We start from the raw sequence: 23,850 nt of genomic DNA, 5'->3' as shown, positions 1-23,850 counted from the left end.
AAATCGTTGGTTAGTCACTCAGATGTGATCCTATACTTATGGCCCATTCGAGACTTGAAATTTCAACATTTACAGGAAAAGTATATATTTCAACAAGCTTATTACAACCATTGTGTCAAACATTACATATGTACATTAATTGTAGATATTAAAGTTGATTTAGTATTTAATTTAAACTCATGTAAATATACCATGCATAATTACTTTTGGGTTACAAGGGATTTTAAATCCAAGGTGCCAAAAACAAACCGAGGATTCCAAATCCAGAGGAAAAAAAAATAATAGAGACAAAGGAAATATGGAAAAATATAGGAGGTGATTTTTGGAAATTCATATTTTAGTGGGTCAACATTTGGTGATCCATGGACATATGGATTAGATGTCCTTAGCAGGCAATAAGGGTATTATCGTCACGTGTTTTTTTTTTTTCCCGATCTAGCCAGGGTAGATTGTGGCAATGTGGGATAAGGCTTTTGGAAAGGGTTTAGGGCCCGTTTGGCCGGGTGGATTGGAAAGGATTGATTGCTATTAGGGTGGATGGCATGGATTTCTAGGTAATGATGGTGTTGTCAGTGGATTGTCAGGAGATCCATGGGATTGATATATCCCTGGATTGCTATATCCAGTCTGTTTGGCGCGCCCGGCCAATCCCGGAATTTAACCTTCTCATCCCTTCTAATCCCCCGAACCAAACACGTCCCACGCAAATTTGAAGGATTAGGAAGGATTTGATGGGATTTAAATGTAATGATGGTGTTGTCAGCGGATTGTCTTGAGATACATGGGATTGGGATCAGATCACCGACTCTGTTTGGCACGCCAGGCCAATATGGGGATGTGACTTCCAATCCCTTCCAATACCATCCAATCCCTTCCAATCCGACCGGCCAAACGGGCCCTTAGGATTTTCTCCTCATCTTTCATGAAGTAGTTGCAGCAGACCCAAGGAATGCCATTGTCTGCTCTTCTGTATTTATATACACACCAGGGGAAGTTTGCATGCAACTCACGTGGAGAGAGAAAGGGCATTGAGGCTACTTATGCTAATGTGGAAGAGATGACTTAACATGCATGATCGTCCTTCACGTACAACACACATTTTTGGGCGTTGATACCAAAATTCACAATGATTCAACGCTTCAGTGGGCCCACATGATTAATGACCCATATTAAAGTTGGGAACTCCACATTATGAATGGTCCACATCAAGGTGAGCTCACATACTGGACCCTTGACATCAAAGTAGGCCCTATATGATGGATGGCTCACATAAAAATGTTGCTCTGCATGTGGACGATCCACATCAAGTGGAGCCCACTTGATGGATGGTCTACATTAAAGGTAGGACCCCATGATGGATGGTGGACATTGAAGGTGGGCCCACATGAGGGAAGGTTGACATCAAAGGTGGGCCCATACGATGAATGGTTCACATTGAAGGTGGGATGTCACACGATGAATGATCCATATCACGGTGGGCGCAGATAATGTAGGATTCACATCAAAGCCAGGCCTTAGATGATGGATGGTCCACATCAAAGTGTGGTCGACGGAACATCCGCATCAAGTGAGCCCCACATGATGGATGGTGGACATTAAAAGTGGTCCACATGATGGAAGTTTGGCATCAAAGCTGGGCCCAAATGATGAACGACCCATATTGAGGGTGGGCCCCACATGATGAATGATCCACATCAAGGTGGGCCCACATAATGGACATCACGTGATGGATGGACCACATTAAAGGTGGGACCTGCACGATGGATGGTGGAAATTGAAGAGAAACCCACATGATGTACGGTTGACATTGAAAGTACTGGCCCACATGATGAGTGACTGTGGGCCCCACATTCTACATTTATCCATTCCTATTAATTGAAGAGTAAAAAGTAATTTTACCAAACGATTTTACTATACAAGATCTAATCTAGATTACTAGAGTAGCTCTTATTTGAAAAGTTTTTATCAGGTTATATCAGACATGCTAAACACGCCCTTAATATCCCTGTAGATAAACCATATTGGATCTCCAATTAGTTGGTTTAAAGCTTAGCCAATGGTAGATAGATAGAATAGTGAAATAAATTGGCGGCTAGGATCTTCCTATCATGATAAGTTTTGGAGCATGATCGATCCATGATAGCCCGCATCAGACCAACGGTCAGGATCACCTAAGCCCAGTCGGTAGAATTCGTCCAAGCATAAAACCCAATGAAATTGTAGAGGCTCCCCACACCTGAGTTTCATATGATTCCTCCGTACGCCGCACAGTGAATGGCAAGGTTTCCATATTAACGGCCACGATCTTCAAAATCTACGATATTCTCCTAATAGGCCCACATGTGATGAATGCGGATTGCGTCCTGCCGTCCAGCCAGATCTGTGCAGGGCCCACCGTGATGTATCTGCTTATCCATTAACGGCGAAGCGTCGGCTGAAGGCTCGTGCCTTAAATAATTCATTCTCAACAACGAAAAAAAAGCCCTAAACCTTTTCCACAATAGAACGCAACTCACAAGTCACAGGCCAGCAACGAAGCGGCATCGCCAACAACAACAACAACAACAACCACACCAAAAGCGGCAGCAGCAACAACCAAAGGGCGTTGTTGGAGTATGGCGAAGTCGTTGAGATCGAAGAGGCAGAAGAGGCTGAGGACTCTGAGGAGAGAAATTGTCCAACCCTTTTACGACAACAAGGAAGCTGCAAAGCTGGCTGTTCAAGAAGCCGCTCTCAACGCTCCTAAGCTTCCCATTCCACCTTCCTACATCTCCACCACCACCACCACCACTGCCACAACGACAGCCAACACTACCTCTATGGGTGCTCTCTCTCTCTCTCTCTCTCTCTCTCTCTCTCTCTCTCTCTCTGTCGTTTTTTCTTCCTTTTCTGCATGACCCATTTCCATACATGAGCAATCACTCTCTCTCACTTTCTCTCAAGAACATTCAATATCAGAAAGCCCCATTTCCATACATGAATGAAATCTCTATGTTATTATTGGAAAATGATCAATTTCCGGCAAGGCCTATTTCCGTACACGAGTAACTACTCCCTCTATCTTGTTTCTTTTCTTAAAAAAATCTTTTTTTTTTTTTTTTTCTAATATCCTCTTCTTTTGAGCATTTAAGAAACAGTTACATATGTTTCTTTTGGGCTTACCATCAAAATTTCATGAAATAAAGGACCATGAGCCTAATTACCAAAAAATAAAAATAAAAATTGAAGAAAAGAATAATAATAATAAAGTACACAGAACATCAACCACAATGGGACTAGTCCTCAATAACAAGATGAGGCATCATACAGCACTTGGGTTGAAAGGTCATACACTATTGGTTTAGTTTTTGGTTTCTACAATGGGGCGTGAGTGGGACCAAAGTTTGTTATTGACACAGTTGATATTATTGGTTCCTTTGTGGATGGCTCAGGTGCTACAAATCCCCCACATTGGAAGAGTATGCTTAGACTCCCCCATCCCCATTTCAGTTAGGGCAGGGGCAATCCGCGATGGGTTCTCTGCCCGTGTGGGGATGGAGCGACAGAAGTCTCGCAGGCGGACGTTTGGTAGCATTCATGGTGGTGCTTCAGGATTCCAATGTACTGCGTCCAAGGTATAAAAATATACGGTTAAGTGAGGAAATAAGGAGCTCTTCACATTCGAGGAAGGAAAGGCCTAATATTGTGCAGATGGGAATCATGGGATCTTGCAATCTGATGAACTTTTACTGCTTGGGCTATGCCCAGTATGGTCCATCATATCAATGGTTTGGATCATGGAGCCATGGACCTGACTTGTTCAAAATAAGAGAACCCGAATAATATTGTAGAACATTTCAGACTGAGCAGTTGAAAATTCCTCTTTAAGGATTTGGTTTCGAGACACTCTCTTAGCTTACATGGAGTGTAGGATGCCATTGGCTTCTTTAACCACCATGGTTGTACATATACTCTAGAAACTAAGTTGATTCGGATTTGTTGGGCGATAACAAGAGCTACTAGGTGGCCACGCTTCAAAACCAGACCAAGACAGTCGGTGTTTGGGCTAGTTGTGCTGGTTATCCAGGCTAGTCACACTTCAACGTGTCTGTTTAGAACCATGCTACCCACATGTTTACATGAGAAGAAGTGATCTCCTGAATTTTGTTTAAGATATATGGAAGCCTCCATGTCTTTGATGAGTGTTCATGACCTTACATCCCTAACTACCTGGATTCTTTTAGTCCCCATTAACGTTGATTTGTTTGGTAAATGAGTTAGAGATGCTTCTGAGGCTTTCTCCTAAACTTTTTGCTCATGTTTTTTTTTTTTCCTCTACCAATGTATCGACAATTAATTGATATTTGAATTCATCCATGTTGTCTTTAAAGTCTAGCTTCAGTCACTAACATCCATCTACAGTGGAGCATACACTTATGTGTCTTAAAAATCACATAGGAAATTAACATAGTGATTTTATCTAGTTCAATAGAAAAGCCATAGTTTGCTTACGTGGTACTGGCTTCCATGCATTTCCAAAGGTAGCCTTTGTGGCCTCAAAATGCTTTAACTGGAAATGTAGTTTGAGCATACTTCCAACCTAAATGCGGTTGGCAATGTGATTCGTTTGGATGTGTTTTTCCAATATTAATGGACGGAAAATACATAATTTGTGGTATGGAGAACTTATACAAATCACAAGAGAGATGCAACTTAAGGTAAACCAGAAGAAAACCACGCGGAGAATGAGCTGTATAAGTTTCTGGCTGTGTTCCCCATTGTTTACCAAGTTAGTCACTCATTGAAACTCTCACATTATATGGGAATCTTGAACTAGAACATAATAGTGTCAAGATTTCTCATTGGAAATGTGGGTAAAAATCCCATTGAAGTATGAACTTAATTTTGGTGAGCTATGTGACATTCTGGGGTTCCTATTCAATTCGTAACAAGGAAAAGAATTCTTTCTTAGAAAGGAGTCTAGGAGTCTCCTTAAGGCTTTCCATGCCCACTTTGGTACCATCGATTATATCGGCAGAACCTACAAACATAATCATTTTTGCCATCACTATAAAAAGGCAGCTTAAATTTGTTATGCTATCCTTTCTTTTTTATTTTTAAACCCTTGTGGGTACCATTTGAACTTGTCTCTGTGGATTATCCACTGGAGGAGCCCACTAGTTTGAAACTCTTGGCTGATATTGAAATTGTACAGTACAATACAGGAAATGATGATATGAACATTGGAGAGGGCTATCTAATATGATATTCTAGCTAAAAACCTATATCCTAGGAGGAGTGGGGTAGTCCATACCATGACTAGTCATATAGATAGGATTTTACTACCACCTATCAAGTCACAATGAGGGATTTCATGATGGATCCTGTTATTTTACCACCACACAACCCTATGATTCACACCACATATCATCATCATAATAATCATTATCACTTGAGCCTTATCCCAGTCTGCACCATTACGATTCATGCCTCACATACAAGATTCTATAATGCTCTGGCACAAAGATGACCTCCATTCCAAATGTCATCTCAAGCATAGTTCAAGAACCTAGTCCCAATTGATTCAGTTAGCTGTGGTACCCAGAGATGGCATAGACGTGCTATTTATGTGGGATGGATAAGACATACCATGGGCTTCCTGCATATAACTGAAGTACCTGACACAATATGGTATGTTACACATAGTTGCTTAGTCGCGTAGTCACTTGTTGGGTTCATCCGGGACTTGGCAGGTCAACCAAGGCATGGTTTCTTAATTAGTTGTTGTTTTAGGGACAGAAACATGAAATATTACAAAAAAGGCTGGTCACTTATTTCCTTACCAGCAGAACCACAACCTGCCATAGCTTTCCAATGTCTCCAAAATTCCAAAATTGACACTTGAAAATCCTTCATATTGAGAGCCCATTTATGCATGTGACTTGGGCCTGTTTGGTCTGCGGGATAAAATGGTATGGAATTGCATTAGATGAGATTAACACTATTATTGCACAATGATCGCATGTCTGAAAATGCCATGGTATTTTGACTATCTAATCCCCACGTTTGGGATTAGATTCTTCTTATGGGAAAAACACTGTATTCAACGATTTCCATGTTTGGTGGACCATGGAATTGTAATCAACGGATTAGATTCACAACTGATGTCAGTCACTTGTACACGCATACAACTCCAATGTCACGTGTAAGGGCGCATATGGATGGACGGCATGGATAAAACACATGCGTCAATGTGGGCCCCACAGATGTAGTGGATTTCAAAATCCACTAGAAATCCTGCACGGGACCAAATGCAATTCCATCCCACCTAATCCCAATCCTTCCCATTGCCTTAAAACCCCGAATGGAATTTGCACGGGACCAAAGCAATTCCATCCCACCTAATCCCACATAAGCCCACTTACCAAATGGTGCAACTCGGTTATCGAGTGAATGAGATCTCGATATTCAAATTGCAAAGAAGTTTTAAAAAAAGTATCCACAAGAACAATGGAGTAGAGACTAGAGAGGGAGAGAACTTTTATTGATATCAGCCTTTCCTCTTACAAAAGTTAAAGAAAAAGCCACACTTAGAAAATATTCGAATCTCCCTACTCCTGCACTACTAACCCCCTTTTATAAATATTAAAGGAACCCTTGATTGAAATCTCTACAACTAAGAGAATCAATTACAATTTATTATAAGCTAATTTAATCTTTCTTCATATGACAAAAGCCTAATGAAAAGAAAACATGAAAAGCAATCAATATCTAAATCTAGCCTATATCTTCAATCATATTAATTACACCCTCATCACATCTTTAAATCAACTTCTCATATCTCCCAAATATAGTAAATAATAATTTCCAAATTTGTAAATGATCAACCCAAAAATCTGCACATGTTGGGCTATGGGCTTACGTCTTGTTGGGACATATAATGGGCCTATATGGGTGGGGCCCTACGGTGGGCTTGCATCGATTCTCTCCGGCTTCGAAAGAACTTGTCCTCAAGTTGGAAATCAATCTCAACCTTTAGACCTATATTACCTCTACCTTGTTCTTTGTTGGTGGAAGTTGATGATGTAACCCTAAGCATTGGCTCGGCACAACCTTTGTTGGAGTCCACTATAGATGATGTCTTTTTCGTCTGTGCTTTTGTGGGTGCCAACTTGTTTATTGTAACTTTAAAGTTCTTCGTTGATCTTGAAATATTTGCCTCATTTTTCGCGTCACAATCTTCTTTTGCAAATGTGTTTTAATTTGAGTATTAAGACCTACTTGCATGTCTATCATTACGACTATCACTATCATTGGATCAATCAATTGATCCATTGGTGAATTCATGTGTAAGTCCAACGTTAATGCATCAATAACTTCAGATGTCAACTTTTTCTTTGACTCTGTGGATTTTTTCGTCGTTTCTAGGGTTTCTATTTTAACTCCGGGTTCTTTGTCATGTTCCAACAATCGAAGGAATTGATCATTGGCGTCTTCATAAGTTGGGGTTGCCCGTTGTTGGTTAGGGCTTTAGTGGGGACCTTCCCCTATGTGTCCATATGCTCCAACTTCGGTCTCTGGATTCCCTCTACGCTGTCCCTCACTCTATTAGTGAGATTGCCTACCGCATGAGTGAGTTTATCTACCTGTTCTGTGAATGCGCGGATCAATTGAGCTACTTGTGCGAGCTCTTCCTATGTCACCTCTTTCGATGCCATTAGGAGATGATGTGGAGTCGAAAATTCCCAAAGACAACCCGCTTTGATACAAAAATAGCGCAGCCCGGTTATCGAGTCAATGAGATCTCGATATCCATGTTGCAAAGAAATTTAAAAAAAAAAAAAACGCGTAAGAACAATTGAGTAGAGAGGGAGATAAACTTTTATTGATATCAACCTTTTCTCTTACAAAAGTGAAAGAAAAAGACACTTCGAAAAATCTCCCCACTCCTACACATAACCCCATTTATAGGTCTTAAAGGAATCCTTGATTGAAATCTCTACAAGTGAATCAATTGCAATTTATTACAAACGAATCTAATCTTTCTTCAATGGCAAAAGCTTAATGAAAAGCAAACATGGGAAGCAATCAAATATTTAAATCTAACCCATATCTTCAGTCATATTAATTATACTCTCATCACATCTTTAAATCAACCCCTCATGTCTCCCAAATATAGTAAAACTTCTGTCATGCCCCAAACTCGGGAACCAGGCTCACAAAATTCCCAGTCGCCGAATTTGGTGCCGACAACCTTCGTAGTACCCCATTCTCGGATCCCATTTCTCATAAGCCAGGTTCCGATCCTGGGATTCTATAAAGGAGGATTTATGGGGTGAGTTTTTTTTTTTTTTTTTTTTTTGTGGTAAAGAAGCATAACCATAAGTGTACCTAAGTCACAAAATAGCATCATCATCACATATCTACTAATATAAACTTTGAGTACAATGCTGGAAGGAAAATACAAGATGTAATCAAAACTCAAAAGAACAGGCTCATGCTTCGGGCTCAATGCTGCTGATACACCCTAGCACCACCTGTAGCGTAAACAAACGTGCATAAGCTTCTTACGAAGTTCAGTAGAGTGCGTGTGTGCGTGCACAATGCATATGTCAATAATACAGATATTAGAGTATGCGGAAGATGATGGAGGGCTAAACTGCCAAGTCCATGAATGCTGTTAGCTATACCAAGGCTATACAATGTAAGGGCTACATGGTCGAATATCATATGCTAGGGATGCAACGCAAACATGCTAATCCTCAAATAGTCCACATATCAGTACAATTTGTATATGGAAACATCATCGGGGTCTAGTACACTCTAACATTAGCTGCTGCCCCATCGCGCGCATGACCAAGTGAGTGGAAGAGACCTCACTATCCGCCTTGCCAGTGGTATGCCAATGCCCACTCGGCTCGTCGATAGCGGACCCATTTACGAGCTGGTCAAACCGAACCTAAATTACAACCCCTATCCTCAAAAGCGGGTACTTATTCTTAATCGTGACCTTATTGAGCTCGCGGTAATTCATGTAAAGCCTCAACGAGCCATCTTTCTTCTTCACGAGGAGTATCGGAGCTTCCCACGGTGAACTGCTCGGATGGATAAAGCCTAACTCGGGCAACTCGTCCAATCGCTTTTTCAGTTCCCGTAACTCTAATGGTGCCATGCGATATGGGGCCTTTGAGATAGGCGTTGTATCGGGCACAAGGTTGATTTGAAACTTAGAATGCCGACGAGGCGGCAACCATGGAATCTCCTTAGACACATCCAGGAAACTGTAAATGACTGACGGCTGGTCGTGCACAAGGCAATTGGCTCCTCTACGGCGCAAGACATAAGGCATGCGAGCTGCTCTCCTCTGGGCTCGATGGCAAACTAGAATTGCGGTACACCGAGTATACAAAACGTGACTGTCATCGCGGAGCATTCCAACATGGCATGGTACTCGACAAGCCAATCCATGCCCAGGATAACATTGGACTCGGACATTGGCAAGACAAACAGGTCAATCGGCAAAAAGGTTTCCCCTACCTAGGGCTGTACATCGAGCCGAGTTGAGTCGAGGTGGGCCAAGATTGGCTTGAATCATCCGTGCTCTCCTTGAGCTCGAGCTCGAGCTTACCATTGGAGCTTGGCTTGTTTGCTAAACCTTTTGAGTCAAGCTTGATGCGAGCTAGTGGATCGAGTCAAGGCGAGCCTACCTCGAGTCGAGTCGAGCTTGCTCCCGACCCGACCCAACCCAACCCAACACCCAACCTACACCCGACTCAACCCAACAACTTGACCCAACCCACACCCGATTCAACCTAGCCACCCGACCCAACTCCCAAATCAAATATTCAATATATATAATATAATATAATATAATATAATATAATATAATATAATGTAATATATATTTGAGTCGAGTCGAGTCAAGTCAAGATTCACTATGATCAAACTTGGCTCATTTTCAAAACGAGTTGGGTTATATGAAACGTGGCTCACCTCGAGTGGTCGTTCAAGCCGAGCCGAGCGAGCTTTTCGAGCTAGTTTGGCTCATGTTCAGCCCTACTCCTACTAGAATAGGGCAAGAAGAGCAAATCAAATCTAGCACTGCGGTCTTCCCTAAGGGTGTCGACACCGTCAAACCCTCACGTGCAGACTTGGGCAGCAAATCAGTTGATCGACAAAAATCCTTGGATACAAATGAATGCGATACGGCAGAATCAAACAAGACATGTGCTATGCATGAGGAAACAATGAGTGTACTCTTGACAACTCTTGATGCCTGAGGATCCTGCTAGACTGCATAAAACTTGCCTTGAGTCTACTGGGGAGGTGCATGTCCCCGCTGCTGTTGTTGTTGTGGCGGTCTGTACTACTGCCTCTGTTGTTACGGGGGAGGTCTCGGCAGTTGATGCGGCTGCCACCGGGGTCTCGGCGGCTAATACTGTTGCTGTTGCTGCTGCTAATGTGGAGGTTGTTGAAGTGCCAATTAGGGCTGATTATCTCATGATATGTCTAATAACATGCTAGTGTGCTTGGCCTGATAGGACACTGATAACATGCTTAGTATAATGGATATCATACTTGTTTATATGCCCATACGCATCATTTGTATGCCTGTTGTGGATGACAATTGATTATAGCATATGCCTTTTGGCTTGAAACACTTAGGGGACTATATGGGATAGGGTCGCCCCACATGATTGTGCAGTGCGCATAGTTTTGGTGCATGATTTGGATTGTATGTCTCATGTATTCTGCATCTTGTATGTCACGATCGCTTTAAACCCCAACGACATCAGGATTGTGGCCTCCACATGCATATCGTGGATGGCCGGATTGGATACTGGAAATATCTGTTCTAGCGTTAGGGCTCTATGGATGTCCTTGGATGAAAGTCTCTAGACCCTTGTGGTACCAGTAGGATGCTTCAATGTCGAGACCGAGTGGATAACATGAGCGCTCAAGTGCTAAATACCAATAGGCCGTCTCTTACTGTGTCGTGGTTGGTTGAAAGGGGGTGCGACCTTATCCGCCTGAGGGTAAGAGCTTATAAGCTAGGTTGAGTTTGACCAGCTTGTAAATGGGTTTGCTATCGACGTGCCGGGGGGGCATTGGCATACCATCGGCAAAGTGGATAGTGAGGTCTCTTCCACTCACTTGGTTATGCGCGCGATGAGGTGGCAACCAATGTTGGAGTGTATGGTGTTGAGGTGGCAAGCTGATGTGACAAGTTTATAGGGTTTTATTGATGCTAAAATTAAGGCGGAATATGGTGTATGTTATGGTAGTGGATGGATGAGGGGATAGTGCTAAGCATGCATTAACCAAGGTGGAAGAAATCTAAGCATGCATTGGCTAGTGGATGGATAAGGATTGTGGGTTGTAAGTGTGCATAGTGGATGATGATGTGAAGTGGTTCAATTGGTTGTTTGAAGTGATATGGCACAAAACAAGACGTTCATTTGATGCATATGTAGGATGAGGTGGACATGACCATGATTAGTTTCTAAGCTATGGGGAGAGGGCTAATGATGGATTTTGGGGTAGAATTCATTTTCGTCTTATAATGCGTTGTCTCATATAAGCTAGATATTCATTTGTCATGTAGTGATTGTCCAATATTGTGATAATTTTCATGTTCTAGAAAGTGGGCTTTATGAATTTGGCCTAGTTTGGGTAATAGTGCAAATTTCGGGGACGATTTTTTTGTTAGGAGGGTAGAGTTCTAAGACCCGTAACACCGTGAGACTGACCACACGCTTCAACTTCGGCATCGATGTATTCCTAGCGGACTAGATCAACAAGTTTTGATCGCGACCATATTTTAGTATTGCAACACCCTGAGACTTGCACCCTAGCAACCGCGCGGGCGATGCGATTCCAACGCCGCGCGGCATGCCCCATTGTGATCCCTAAATTAGAAGTTTTAGTTTTGGCACGATCCAAGGTGGGCCACGCAATGCACGCGGGCCCTATTTGTACGAATTCTAAGGTTAGACATCAATCAATCCATCAATCATCTATTACTCGTCTCTTTCCCCACTAGTTAAACAAGCCCATGCCTTGCTCATGCACCTTGCAACTCCACCCGAGTGATCTGTATTAGATAACCTTAAAACCTTTGTCATGTGGACTGCGTCACCGTTGTGGTCACGATGATGAAAACCGTGTGCCAATCCGACACTCCGTTAGTGAGATATAACCTATCGAATTCATGACGCAAATTGCGTATCTTGTAACACAAGAAACTTTTATTGTATTAGGTCCATTGGACTTGAGCCCATGTTGGCCTAAAGCTCACTTTCTAGAGCATGGAAATCATCACAAGATGAGATAATCAATACATGACGAATGAATATCTAGCACATATGAGACAATGCACTATGAGACAAAAATGAATTCTACCCCAAAATCCATCATTAACTCTCTCCCCATGCTTTAGAAACTAATCATGGCTCATGTCCACCTCATCCTACACATTCATCCAATGTATGTCTTGTTTTGTGCCACATTACTTCAAACAACCAATTGAACTACTCAACCTCATCATCCACCATGCATCTCCTACAACCCACAATCATTATCCATCCGCTAGCCAATGCATGCCTATATTTCTTCCACCTTGGCCAAAGCATGCTTAGCACCATCCCCCCTATCCATCCACGACCTATAACATACACCAACTTCCACCTCAAATTTAATACCAATAAGACCCCATAAACTTGTTACCTCAACCCCCAATTCTCTATATAAGAGTAAAAGCTATCTCACAATCTTACTTTTGCTATAGTTAGAAATTTTAGATAGAGAAGGGGGGGTAAGGTGTGGCCCACCATCAAACCTAGAGGGAGTGGACCACACATCATCATCCAGCCATCCATCCATTTGAGGTGAGTGTACACCCCCCTCCTTCCATCCTCCTCACTCTTCTCTTTCTTCCCTTTGTATTTTCTTGATGTGTGTGGGGCCCACTAGTGTGAAGCCCCTGTGTGCATGTATGGTTGTCCATGGTGGTCAGCAAGGTGGCTCACATATATATTCTTACAGTTCACATGTAATCCCGTTTTCATATCTAGACAACAACGTGTAAAAATCATATAAAATCAACAATTTTAAGATCTTAACTGAAACTTGTGGCTATCTAACGGTCCAATCTTTGTAACATCAATTTTACTTGGCTGCTGTTTAGCAGCACACTAATGGTCCCGATTTGCCAAAAAACGTACCCTTTTTTAGTCCCTTTATTGAACTCAATAGAAAGATATATTACGTTGGCTTCGTAGAAAATCTAAGTAGCTTTCCAACAATATATAATAAGCCTCGATCAGAGTTCGGACGTTCAATAAATGGACTAAAAATGGGTCTGTTTTTGGCAAATCGGGACCATCGGTGTGCTGCTGGACAATAGCGAAGTAAAATTGATGCTACGGAAGATTGGACCGTTAGATAGCGACAAAATTTGGTCCAGAGTTATCTCATAATGCAATTCTTATTATTATCAAGTTTCAGTTAGGATCTTAACATTGTTGATTTTATACGATTTTTACAAGTTGTTGTCTAGATATAAAAATGGGATTACATGTAAAATGTGAGAATATAATGTACATCATGGTGGGCTACCTTGCTGACCACCATGGCCAACCATACATGCACACAGGGGCTCCACACTAGTGGGCCCCGCACACATCAAGAAATACAAAAGGAAGAAATAGGAGGATGGAAGGAGGGGGGTGCACACTCATCTCAAATGGATGGACGGCTGGATGATGATGTGTGGTCCACTCCCTCTAGGTTTGATGGCGGGCTACACCTTGGCCCCACTCTCTCTCTCTCTCTCTCTCTCTCTCTCTCTCTGTCTCTCTCTCTCTTAAAATCTCAGAAATTTCTAAGTGTAGCAAAAGTATGAGTGTAAGCGAGCTCCTACTATTATATAGAGAATTGGGGGTTGAGGTGACAAGATGATGTTGCAAGTTTATGGGATCTTATTGGTGCTAAAATTGAGGTGGAAGGTAGTGTATGTTATAGGTAGTGGATGGATAAGGAGGATGGTGCTAAGCATGCTTTGGCCAAGGTGGAAGAAATCTAGGCACGCATTGGCTAGTAGATGGATAAGGATTATGGGTTGTAGGTGATGCATGATGGATGATGAGGTGGAGTAGTTCAATTGCTTGTTTGAAGTGATGTGGCACAAAACAAGACATGCATTGGATGAGTTGGACATGAGCCACGATTAGTTTTTAAGGCATGGGGAGATGGCTAATGATGGATTATAATTTCCAAATTTGTAAATAATCAGCCCAAAAATTAGCACATGTTGGGCTCTATGGGCTTACGTCTTGTTGGGCCATATAGTGGGCCTAAGTAGGCTGGGCTTTATAGTGGGCCGACATCACCAAACATGCCCTTAACGACCTCCAAGAGCTTCTGGTTGTTTTTTCCATCCCAAACATGCCAACAAATGGATGCGTGCGTCAATTTCATTTTTTAATCCTCCTCAATTCCTTAGCACCTCCTTAGGCTGTAGTTAAAATTATACCTAAAAAAAATAAATCTATTCCCATAATAAAGAATTGCTTAACTTGTTCTGAGTCCTGACCTAGTCTGAGTCAAACAACTTCTTGTTGACCTGCAAACTAGGCCTGGTTTTTCCTAGAATATGGACAAACCAACTTTCAGTGTATCTATGTCCCAGTGACTAGTCCAAGTTGATTCAAGTGTGTACTGGGTTGATCGATTGAGTTTTTGAACTGCACCCGAATGCTTACAAGACCTAATTCCATAATAATTGTGGCTCCAATTGGTTTCAATCAAATAATAATTGCATAAAGAATAAGCGAATAAAGGATGATTAGGTTGCATTGCTCTAATCCAGGGCATCACACCAAAAGCTCTCTTTGTACCAAGAGAAAATCAATCCCCATTGTGGAATTAAGAAAAAGAAACTTCCATTCACAATTAGAATAATCACCCACTCCATACTAGTCCTCTTTACACAGATCTAATAGATCCGGAATCTTGCTTTGTTTAGATTCTAAACAAATCATAAACCACTGAAAAAATAAATCACTAAAGATATAGTCACATGGGATTCAAAACCTAAAATGAAACCTGACAACTGTCAAAAATACTCCATAGTACCAAAGCACTCTCCAAACTCTTATGTTTGGGTTGTATGCACTGCTGTATGAGTAGAGGATCCATGCAGTTGATATATATCCCTTAAAGCATGCATTTAATACACCCAAAAGGTTGTATGCTGCTATATGGCTATGCATGAAACCCAAAAGAAACAGCAGGTCATTAAGTATCTCCCCGTGCACAACCCTATGGAGTTTGTTATTGTAAAGCTGTACAATTCCCAAAGAGACTGATGGCTGTCTATAGAGATCTTTGCAGGACCAGATTGAACTTTTGGGGTCCATAGTTCAACTGATTTCAATCTAGGGTCACATCCTATAATCTCAAGACACATGAAGTCTGTCCACTGGATCATTCTTTCCTGCTTAAGAATTCATCTCTGAGGGTTAGAGAAATTAGTGATCCACTGCCATCTCCAGTCTTTATGCTGCATCTTGTTTGGCTTTGACAGTAATTATAATGGTGGAGGCTCCTGCATCGGATAATTGTTGTTGTTGTTGTGCATGGGATGGTCCTGGGGAGCAGGCCACTTCTTTTTCTGCAGTGGTGAATTTGTGGGTTTTGTGCGTTGGATTGTCGGTTGTGGCTTTGTCCCTCACTCTTGATCAGTTTCTTGTTGCTGCAGTGTTACCCTTGTCATTGCTCTTCTCTGATTTTTATGCTCTGATCATCATGGGGATGGTATCTTTCAAAGGAAAAATAAATAAATAATCCTAATGGGGATGGTACCATGTGTCTGTCTCAACCCTGTTTGGTATGTGGGCTTAGGTGGGATTAGGTGGGATGGAATTGCATTTGGTCCCGTGCAAATTCCATCTGGCATTTGGAGATGACGGGAAGGATTGGGATTTGGTAGGATGGAATTGCATTTGGTTCCATGCAGGATTTTTAGTGGATTTTGAAATCCACTACATCTGTGGGCCCCACATTGATGCATGTGTTTTATCCACGCCATCCATCTATATGCACCCTTTACACGTGACATTCGATTGGTATACATGTACAAGTGACCGACATCAGTTGTGAAACTGGTCTGTTGATTACCATTCCATGGTCCACCAAACACAGGTTTTGCTTAATACAGTGTTTTTCTAGAGGAAGAATTTGATCCCAAACATAGGGATTGGATGGTCAAAATACCTTGGTATTTCCAGACATGCAATCATCGTGCAATAATGGTGCTAATTCCGTCTAATGCAATTCCATACCATTTAATCCCGTGGACCAAACAGGCCCTAGCCATTTCCTTAGAATTTACCTCTTTCTGTCAACCTTCTACCTCACCTCGAGGTAAGGTCCTATATGCATGAGAAAGGATGCATTCACCCAGTCTATTTTTCAAAAATCTCACTTCCCCTGTATCTGACATCAATCTGGAAAATATCCACCACTTCATGAACGGATTTCCAAGCACCGCACCTGAATCTCTCTCTCTAATGAGAAGCCCACTCAGGGTTCACGTATTTCTCAACAATTGACTTTCATATTAAGAGAGTCGGGTTCTCCCTGAATCTTCAGAGCAATTTCCCAAGGATCCTTAAAAAAAAAAAAATCACAATATGACAAATTCATTAAAGCAAACAGAACTAATAGGATAAGGAGCGGAAGATGACACTGTGGTCACTTCTTCGCAAACCAAAATACACACGCACACAGGAAAAAAACAGAAAAAACAAAAAAAAAAAAAAACAAAGAGCAGAAATAAGAAGAAGCAACCAGGAACAGCCACAACCTGATCCCCCATATACAACCGCTTCCAAGTCTCTCCTCAGTGAGACAAATGATGTCCCTGAGAATTCAGGGAGAAGAAGAGCCAATCCCAGCCCCAACAAGACAATAGAAGAAATGAGGAAAACAATGGATGGAGACTTGCATTAAAGAAATCCTAGTATTTCTTTCCTACTAAATCCCCTTGAGAATAGCATTGGGAAACATCATCCAAATGCGTCTGCCACACACCAAAACAGACCAGAAACCCATCCTGCAGTGATGTCAAAAAGGGATCTCTTGAACCGTCCAATGCCCAATTAACCTTGAAAAACTAAAAAAAGTGATCCCAAATGGCGCTGGTGTCCTGGCAATGCAGGAAGAGGTGATCCACTGATTCGTTGTTTCTTCTACACAACACACGCATTGACCATTACCATATTCCTTTTTTTAAGGTTACCAATAGATAGATTTTGTTGGCTATGGTAATCCCCACAAAAGCTTCAACCTGAGAAGGAATGCAGATTCTCAAATTTTATTTTATTTTTTTGATCGGGCTCTCAAAATTGTAGTGCCCAGGTACTTAATATGATTGGCTTCACAGTGTTTGGAAAGAACAAATTTGGAAGAGAAGCACCAATTGGCTGGGCATTTCTGATACTTGACATTCTGACTTGAAACATCAAGGCTAACCTCTCAGAGGGATGCCCATGAGAACAACGAAGTCCCCCAATTTCGCATCGCTTAAAATCCTATGGAGAGGGACATCAAAAATGGCAAAACCCCTCAAGAAATCGTAACAATCCACCACTTCTGATTCTTTATCTGTCACTAGGGAAAACAAAGATAGGGAAAACAAAGATGGGAAGGAGGTAGCCAACTTTGTGTCCCCAATCCAGATATCCTTCTAAATTCTGATTCTAGAGCCACTACGTGGAATGAACTAACACTCTTTGTTGATTAAGATGCCAACTTTTTCTGTAATAATTCTATCAATCTGATTGAATCTTCTAGCACTTTGACTAACAGCCTTGCATACGCAATGCCCCACTGGAACTGCATCTTGGCTAGGAAACCTACCTCCACACCTTGAGTCGCATTATTTTTTTGAAAATTCTCTCTCCACTACACTTCCATTTCATCACCAAACCTTCACCACCATTTGGCAAGAGAAGCCTTTTTATTTCTTAGGAAGTCATGTCTGTAACTCTGTAACTGTATTTCTAATATGGATTTTTAGTCTTAGATTTGAAGTTGTTAATTACAGGTGCATGACACCATAGGATTGTTTGAACCATTGTTACACTAATATATCATCTCAAATATTCATTTTTGCTCTTTTGGCTAAATAATATAACTGTTGGAATATGAGACGTTTCATGTCTTGTACTTTTTTCCCACATCCATTTCTGTATCTGGTATTACAGATTATTATGGCACTATACCTAATTTCATGGATTAAGGCACCATATTGGGGGTTTATTACAAGAATAGCAGCGAAATTCTTTGATTTTGTGTGGTTGCGAGGAGAGTGTGGGCTGCCCTTCTCTCTTAGCTGGGGTCCGGAAGGTTTTCAATAACATTATTGGTGATACGTTGTTGGAGTGGCATGTAAGTCTATTCAAAGGCTAAAAGTACATCTCATGGAAGATGTGTTTCTTCAGAAATCTAACAGGGTTTGTGAGAAGAGAAGAATAGCAGAATCTTTGAGGCAAAAGGTTTCGTTGGTTGAATCTATTGAGAGGATCTGTCTTATGGCATTAATTGGGTGGCAAGTGTTGCCAAGGCAGGTGTTGAGGATTTTCTTTGGCGGGGTTGGTGGGTCGTGGGTGCGGTGGTGTGTTTTTTGGCTGGGGCCTTTAGGTGTCCCCTGTTTTTTGCCTTCATTTTTCTTGCTTCGCCTTGTTCGCTGAGTGACGAGAGAGGGTCACTTGTGAATGGCTGTTTATTGTTGTTGTTCTTTTCTAACAAAACCATCAATTTCAAAAAACAATTTTTTTTCTTTGATTGTTTGAAGAAAGTCACCAAGTTATTCTTCATTTATTTTTTCAAAGAAAAAGAAGGTATTTTCCAAATAATGTTTGATATATACAGCAAGAAAATGAAAAAAAAAAAATGAATAACTCCGAAAAAAATCTCACCACCATCATCACATATTATACCCGTCCTGGCCATTCTTATGATTTCTTGGCAGAAGTCCAGTCATGGGTACCCTAACTGACGTCCGCTTCCATCTACCTGTGCTGGGGAGCAGCTGATGCATTCAACCAGATGGAATTTCAATCCAGAAAACTATATTTCTTCAGATTTTTTATTTTTTTTTTTGACATAGCTTTATTCGCAAACATTTCCTGTGCAACATTTCATGACAATATGGAAGAAAGAAGAATAAAAAGGGAGGCATCTCTCTCTCTCTCTCTATATATATATATATATATATATAGAGAGAGAGAGAGAGAGAGAGAGAGAGAGAGAGAGAGAGAGAGAGAGAGAGAGAGAGAGAGACTAGTTGGACTGTCCAACTAGTTGCGTAATTAATGCTAATAAATTTGTTTTGGGGAAAGTTGTTTCCCAGAGGAAAAGGACTTGATGGCTTGGGTGGGACCCACGGTGGAGTTAAGATGAAATCCACACCAACCATCAGATGAGTCGCCCCATAATGGTCATAGGGGCAAAAAATCAGATGCATCCATAAATAAAGTGGACCACACGGTAGAAAATAGCGCCCTGGAAAAGCTTATCCTCCAAATTGTTTCCCTTCCTATGGTCCACTTGAATTACAGATCAGCGTGATTTCTTGGCTCTAGGTCTAATATGGAATTATACATATAATGAAAGGAGTGGATCTCATGTAAACATCATGGTGGGCCACATCAAAAGATGAAAGGTGTGCGTTGGTTCCGAGAAAGACTCGGATGGCAAGGCGGGGAACACATAGCTGAATGTGTTGATGTGGCAAAGCTACATGGTCCTCACCATGATATATATGTTATATCCACACCATCCATCTATTTTATCATAACATTTTTAGGGCATGAGGCCAAAAATGAGGGAGATCCAAAGCTAAAGTAGACCACACCACAGAAAATAGTGAGGATTAAACCCCACCATTGAAAACTTGTTAGGGTGACGGAAGTTCTGGATCACATTGATATATATTTTTTTTCCTAATCCAGGTTTGCGTGACCTTATGAATAGGTTGGATTATGAATAAGCTGGATGTTGGATGGAAAATAAACATTACAGTGGGCCATAGGAAGGTTATAAAGATGGGCGTTCAATGTTCACTATTTCCTGTGGTGGGGCTCACTTGATAGGTGGATCTGTTTAATTTTTGGGACCATCCATTAAAATGATTTGTAAAAACTGATGGATAGCGTGGATATACAACAAATATATCAAAGTGGGTCCCACGGTTAAGGAAGCACCTATTGGTATGTTACCCGGGTAACACCCGATCTACTCCCGTCCATTCCCGGTAACGTACCAATTTTCTCGGAACCAACAAGTGCCTCACCAACTTCAACCTTTCATCTTTTAACGGGGCCACTGTGATATGTGTGTGGGATCCACTCCGATCATTATGTTTAATCCCATGTTAGGCCCACAGGAAAAAATCTAGGCTAATTCATGAATGAAGTGGGCCATACCAAATGGAAACAATTGGGAAAGGCGTCGACCCTTGATTTTTACAGGGCCCACCCAGTTGGGCCTTGGAAATCCACTCCAACCATTACAGCCATATAAAAAGTTAGGCTTGATGTCTAAGAAATCATGCCTATACATGATTCAGCTGGGCCATGCCAAGGAAGACGATTTGGAGGATAAGCTCTTCCCGTATTCTGTTTTTAGTCGTGTGGTCCACCTTAACCATGGATGGAGCTGATTTTGAGACCATGGGTCCAGCGTGAGGTGAATCATGTGATGATTGGGGTGGATTTCCCATTAACACCATGGTGGGGCCGATCAAAGTGGGTAAGTCATTTTCTTTTTGAAAATAATTTTCCGGATATAGCATTTATTAACATTAAATGCCCGGCTAGTTGGACCAAAACTCACGGTCCAACTAGTGTGTGAGCATTTCTCTCTCTCTCTCTCTCACACACACACACACACATATATCCCCATTCTACCAATCTTTTTTCCTTACAAATTACATGGACATTCTGAATGGTGACTGACGGCCCAACAGAAAATTTCCATGATTGACATCTTTTCATTTCCTTGATAACAAATGCCTGTTTCTGAAGGAAGAAAATGATCAAGTGCAAAAGTTTCCACCACAATCATGGTGCAAGGGACCTCTGTTGACCTCACCATTATGTGTTGATGACATCCACTCCAACCATCTTGCATGCACTCCCATGTTTGGCCATGGGCTCAAAAATCATTCCAATCCATGATTCAGGTGTGTCACACCATAGGGAACACTTACGAGGGCACTCCCTCCCCCTCCCAACTGTTCTTGCTCGTGTGGCCCGAGTCATGGAAATCAGGCCGATGGCCAAAGTAGGGATGTCATGCATGATGATCGAAGTGGATGTCATGAACACTTCACGGTTGGACCATAAGTTACCGCTCACCCAGCAAAAACTTCCCACCTATCTTGTGCATGCCACATCCAAACCTTCGAATAGGTTGGCCCCACCATGAGGATCACCTTGTGCAAATATCAGCACCATCTGTTAATCTGGTGAGGCACACAATAGAAATCAATGTCTAGCCATTGAAAAAACAAAATACATGTGTGGTCCACCCAATAAGTGGATGTCACTGATTTTTTGCACTAGGTGATCCTCAGGATGTGAACAGCCTATTGAATGGGTCAAGGCTGCACATGCATGAAAGGTTGGAAGTTGCTGGGTGGATGGGAACTGACAGTCCAACTGATGGACTTGAGACGTTTCTCTCTTACACACACACACGTGCACATGTGTGTGCATGGTTACATGAACATGACATTGTAGGTAGCAGTGGGGTCAATTCATCACTCCACATCACCATTCTTGATTAGCAGGAGGCAGTGGGATCAATTGACCTCACTTTCACATTGCCGTTTGTGACAAGCTTCACCAACCACATTATTTCACTGTGTCCAATCATGGATTTAAGTAACAGTTTCGGAATGCGACTTGTCTGGTGACTGAAGCCAGTACACCTTGCCCCATCTCAGTCTGACGCTGCGGTCCCATATCAACGTTGCGACTCTTTTCATTTTGGACTGGAACAGATACAGCTTATGCATTACTTGTAGAGGACAAATTTTCAAACCATGTGCCAACCTAGATTATTTCCCTAAAATTTTCTTGGTATTTAGCCTTTTGAGGAATTAATGTCCTGCTCATAGGATGTGCAACATTCAGTATGTGTGGACATGGTTTGGTGAGATTGATCTGTTGGGCCTTGTGGTCGTTTTTCTTTTTGAAAGGTAATAGGCCTCATTGTTGATGGGGGATGCGTTAAAAAGATTCTGGGTTGGAAGTTCCTAATGCCTCGATTTTGGCCTATGAATATAATGTTAAAGAGGCTATAGCAACGGTGCACATTCAATGAAAAATAGCCTGACAATCAACGTCTACGATTTTCCATCCTGGGATAATTTCAGGGCATCCCTGATCCATTGTGGGGCACATCATGCCTGTAATTTGGAAAACCAAACCATGTTCCCACATTAAAGGAATCCGGCCTGTTGGCAAACTGTGTATCTGATGATGAGGACTCTCTGTTTCCTCCTACTATTTCCTTCGTCCTTGTGATGTTTGGCGTCCCTCTTGCCTGGTTTTAACAGATGTGGAGATGGCTGACGGCAGAAACACTGCTTCAGGATCGGCATCCCTAAAACCTGTTGGCGGCGTAGGAAAGAAGCGGAAACATAAATCAAAGGGGAAGAAAGAAAAGCGGCATGGCAAAGGGAAGATCAGGAAGAAGAATATTTGACTGTGAGTTTAATGGGGAATCTTCTTTTCATTACAATGGCACGTTCTTTCCTCTAAACTACAATTTTGGCATAGTAATTGGGAATTTCACTTAGGACTGTCGAGCTTTGAAAGATGAAGTTTTGTTGTAGAACACTAGTACCAGTATGTGCAAAGAAATTGCTTTTGCCATTTTAACCAAGGTGTGTTAAGCATATGATATCAATTGAAGGCGTCGATAAATATCAATCTGGGTTTATTTGTCTTATGGCTGAAGGGAATGTTTTTATTGTTGCTGTGTGTGGAAGCGGAATATTTGTACACACTGTAAAACCATAGATCGGGCCTTTGCATGAGATCTAGACCATAGTTCTATAACTCGGTGACTCGGCAAGATTTTGAGCTCTTTTAGAAAGTTAATCCTTACTCAGCTGGAACTCGACAAGACTCATTGAGTTGGCTCAAAAACTAGGTTGATTCAAACAGCAAACTCTTTCATTCAGTGGCATGACCAACCACTGGTGTAACGAACAATTAAGCTGTGTTTTGCCTTCCTTTTTTGTTTTGTTTTTTAGAATCTGCCCAACAAATTTAGAAAATTTCCACCACCCTACATATTTTAAAATTAATTATTATAATATAAGTAAAGACTCGAATTAACCCAACCCTGCTAGAAATTGAGTGAGTTTTTGAACTATTAGACTGCTTGTGCTTGGTTCTCTTTGTGGATGGGCCATAGCCCAAAAGTTGGAAAACCACAGACTTAGACACAAATACGCAATGATCCACATTGGATTGGCAGGTCTGTCCAATACAGGTAATCTAGGTTTTCTCAACTTATTATTATTATTTTAAATATATGGCTGTGGCCTGTTTGGATGCCCTGCAAGTCTTGGATTGGGTATGTTGATGGTCGAATTTGTAAATGGGCAATGACAGGTGGTACGGCCAATCTTGCTTGATTTCATGCGTTATGACTGGCTACAGATTGCGTAAAGGATCGATTTAATGCGTTGTAAATGTTTGGATGAAAAGCCTTTGATACTCTGGATGCATGCGATGATGATACAGACACCTAGAAATTACTTGGAAATAGCATACATGTAAGACAAGT

General features: G+C 41.6%; 1 protein-coding gene across 1 annotated transcript; it reads left to right on the top strand.

The window, feature by feature from the left end:
* Positions 1-2,459: 2,459 nt before the first annotated feature.
* On the top strand, positions 2,460-23,004 carry LOC131221150 (uncharacterized). The gene is made up of 2 exons (XM_058216297.1): positions 2,460-2,823; positions 22,610-23,004. Exons 1-2 carry the CDS (start codon positions 2,616-2,618, stop codon positions 22,756-22,758), a joined length of 357 nt encoding a protein of 118 aa, XP_058072280.1. The 5' UTR covers positions 2,460-2,615; the 3' UTR covers positions 22,759-23,004.
* Positions 23,005-23,850: the final 846 nt, after the last annotated feature.

This window comes from Magnolia sinica, chromosome 12 (assembly GCF_029962835.1).
Source record: "Magnolia sinica isolate HGM2019 chromosome 12, MsV1, whole genome shotgun sequence".
NCBI lineage: Eukaryota > Viridiplantae > Streptophyta > Magnoliopsida > Magnoliales > Magnoliaceae > Magnolia > Magnolia sinica.
This window is presented reverse-complemented; position numbering and strand designations above follow the sequence as displayed.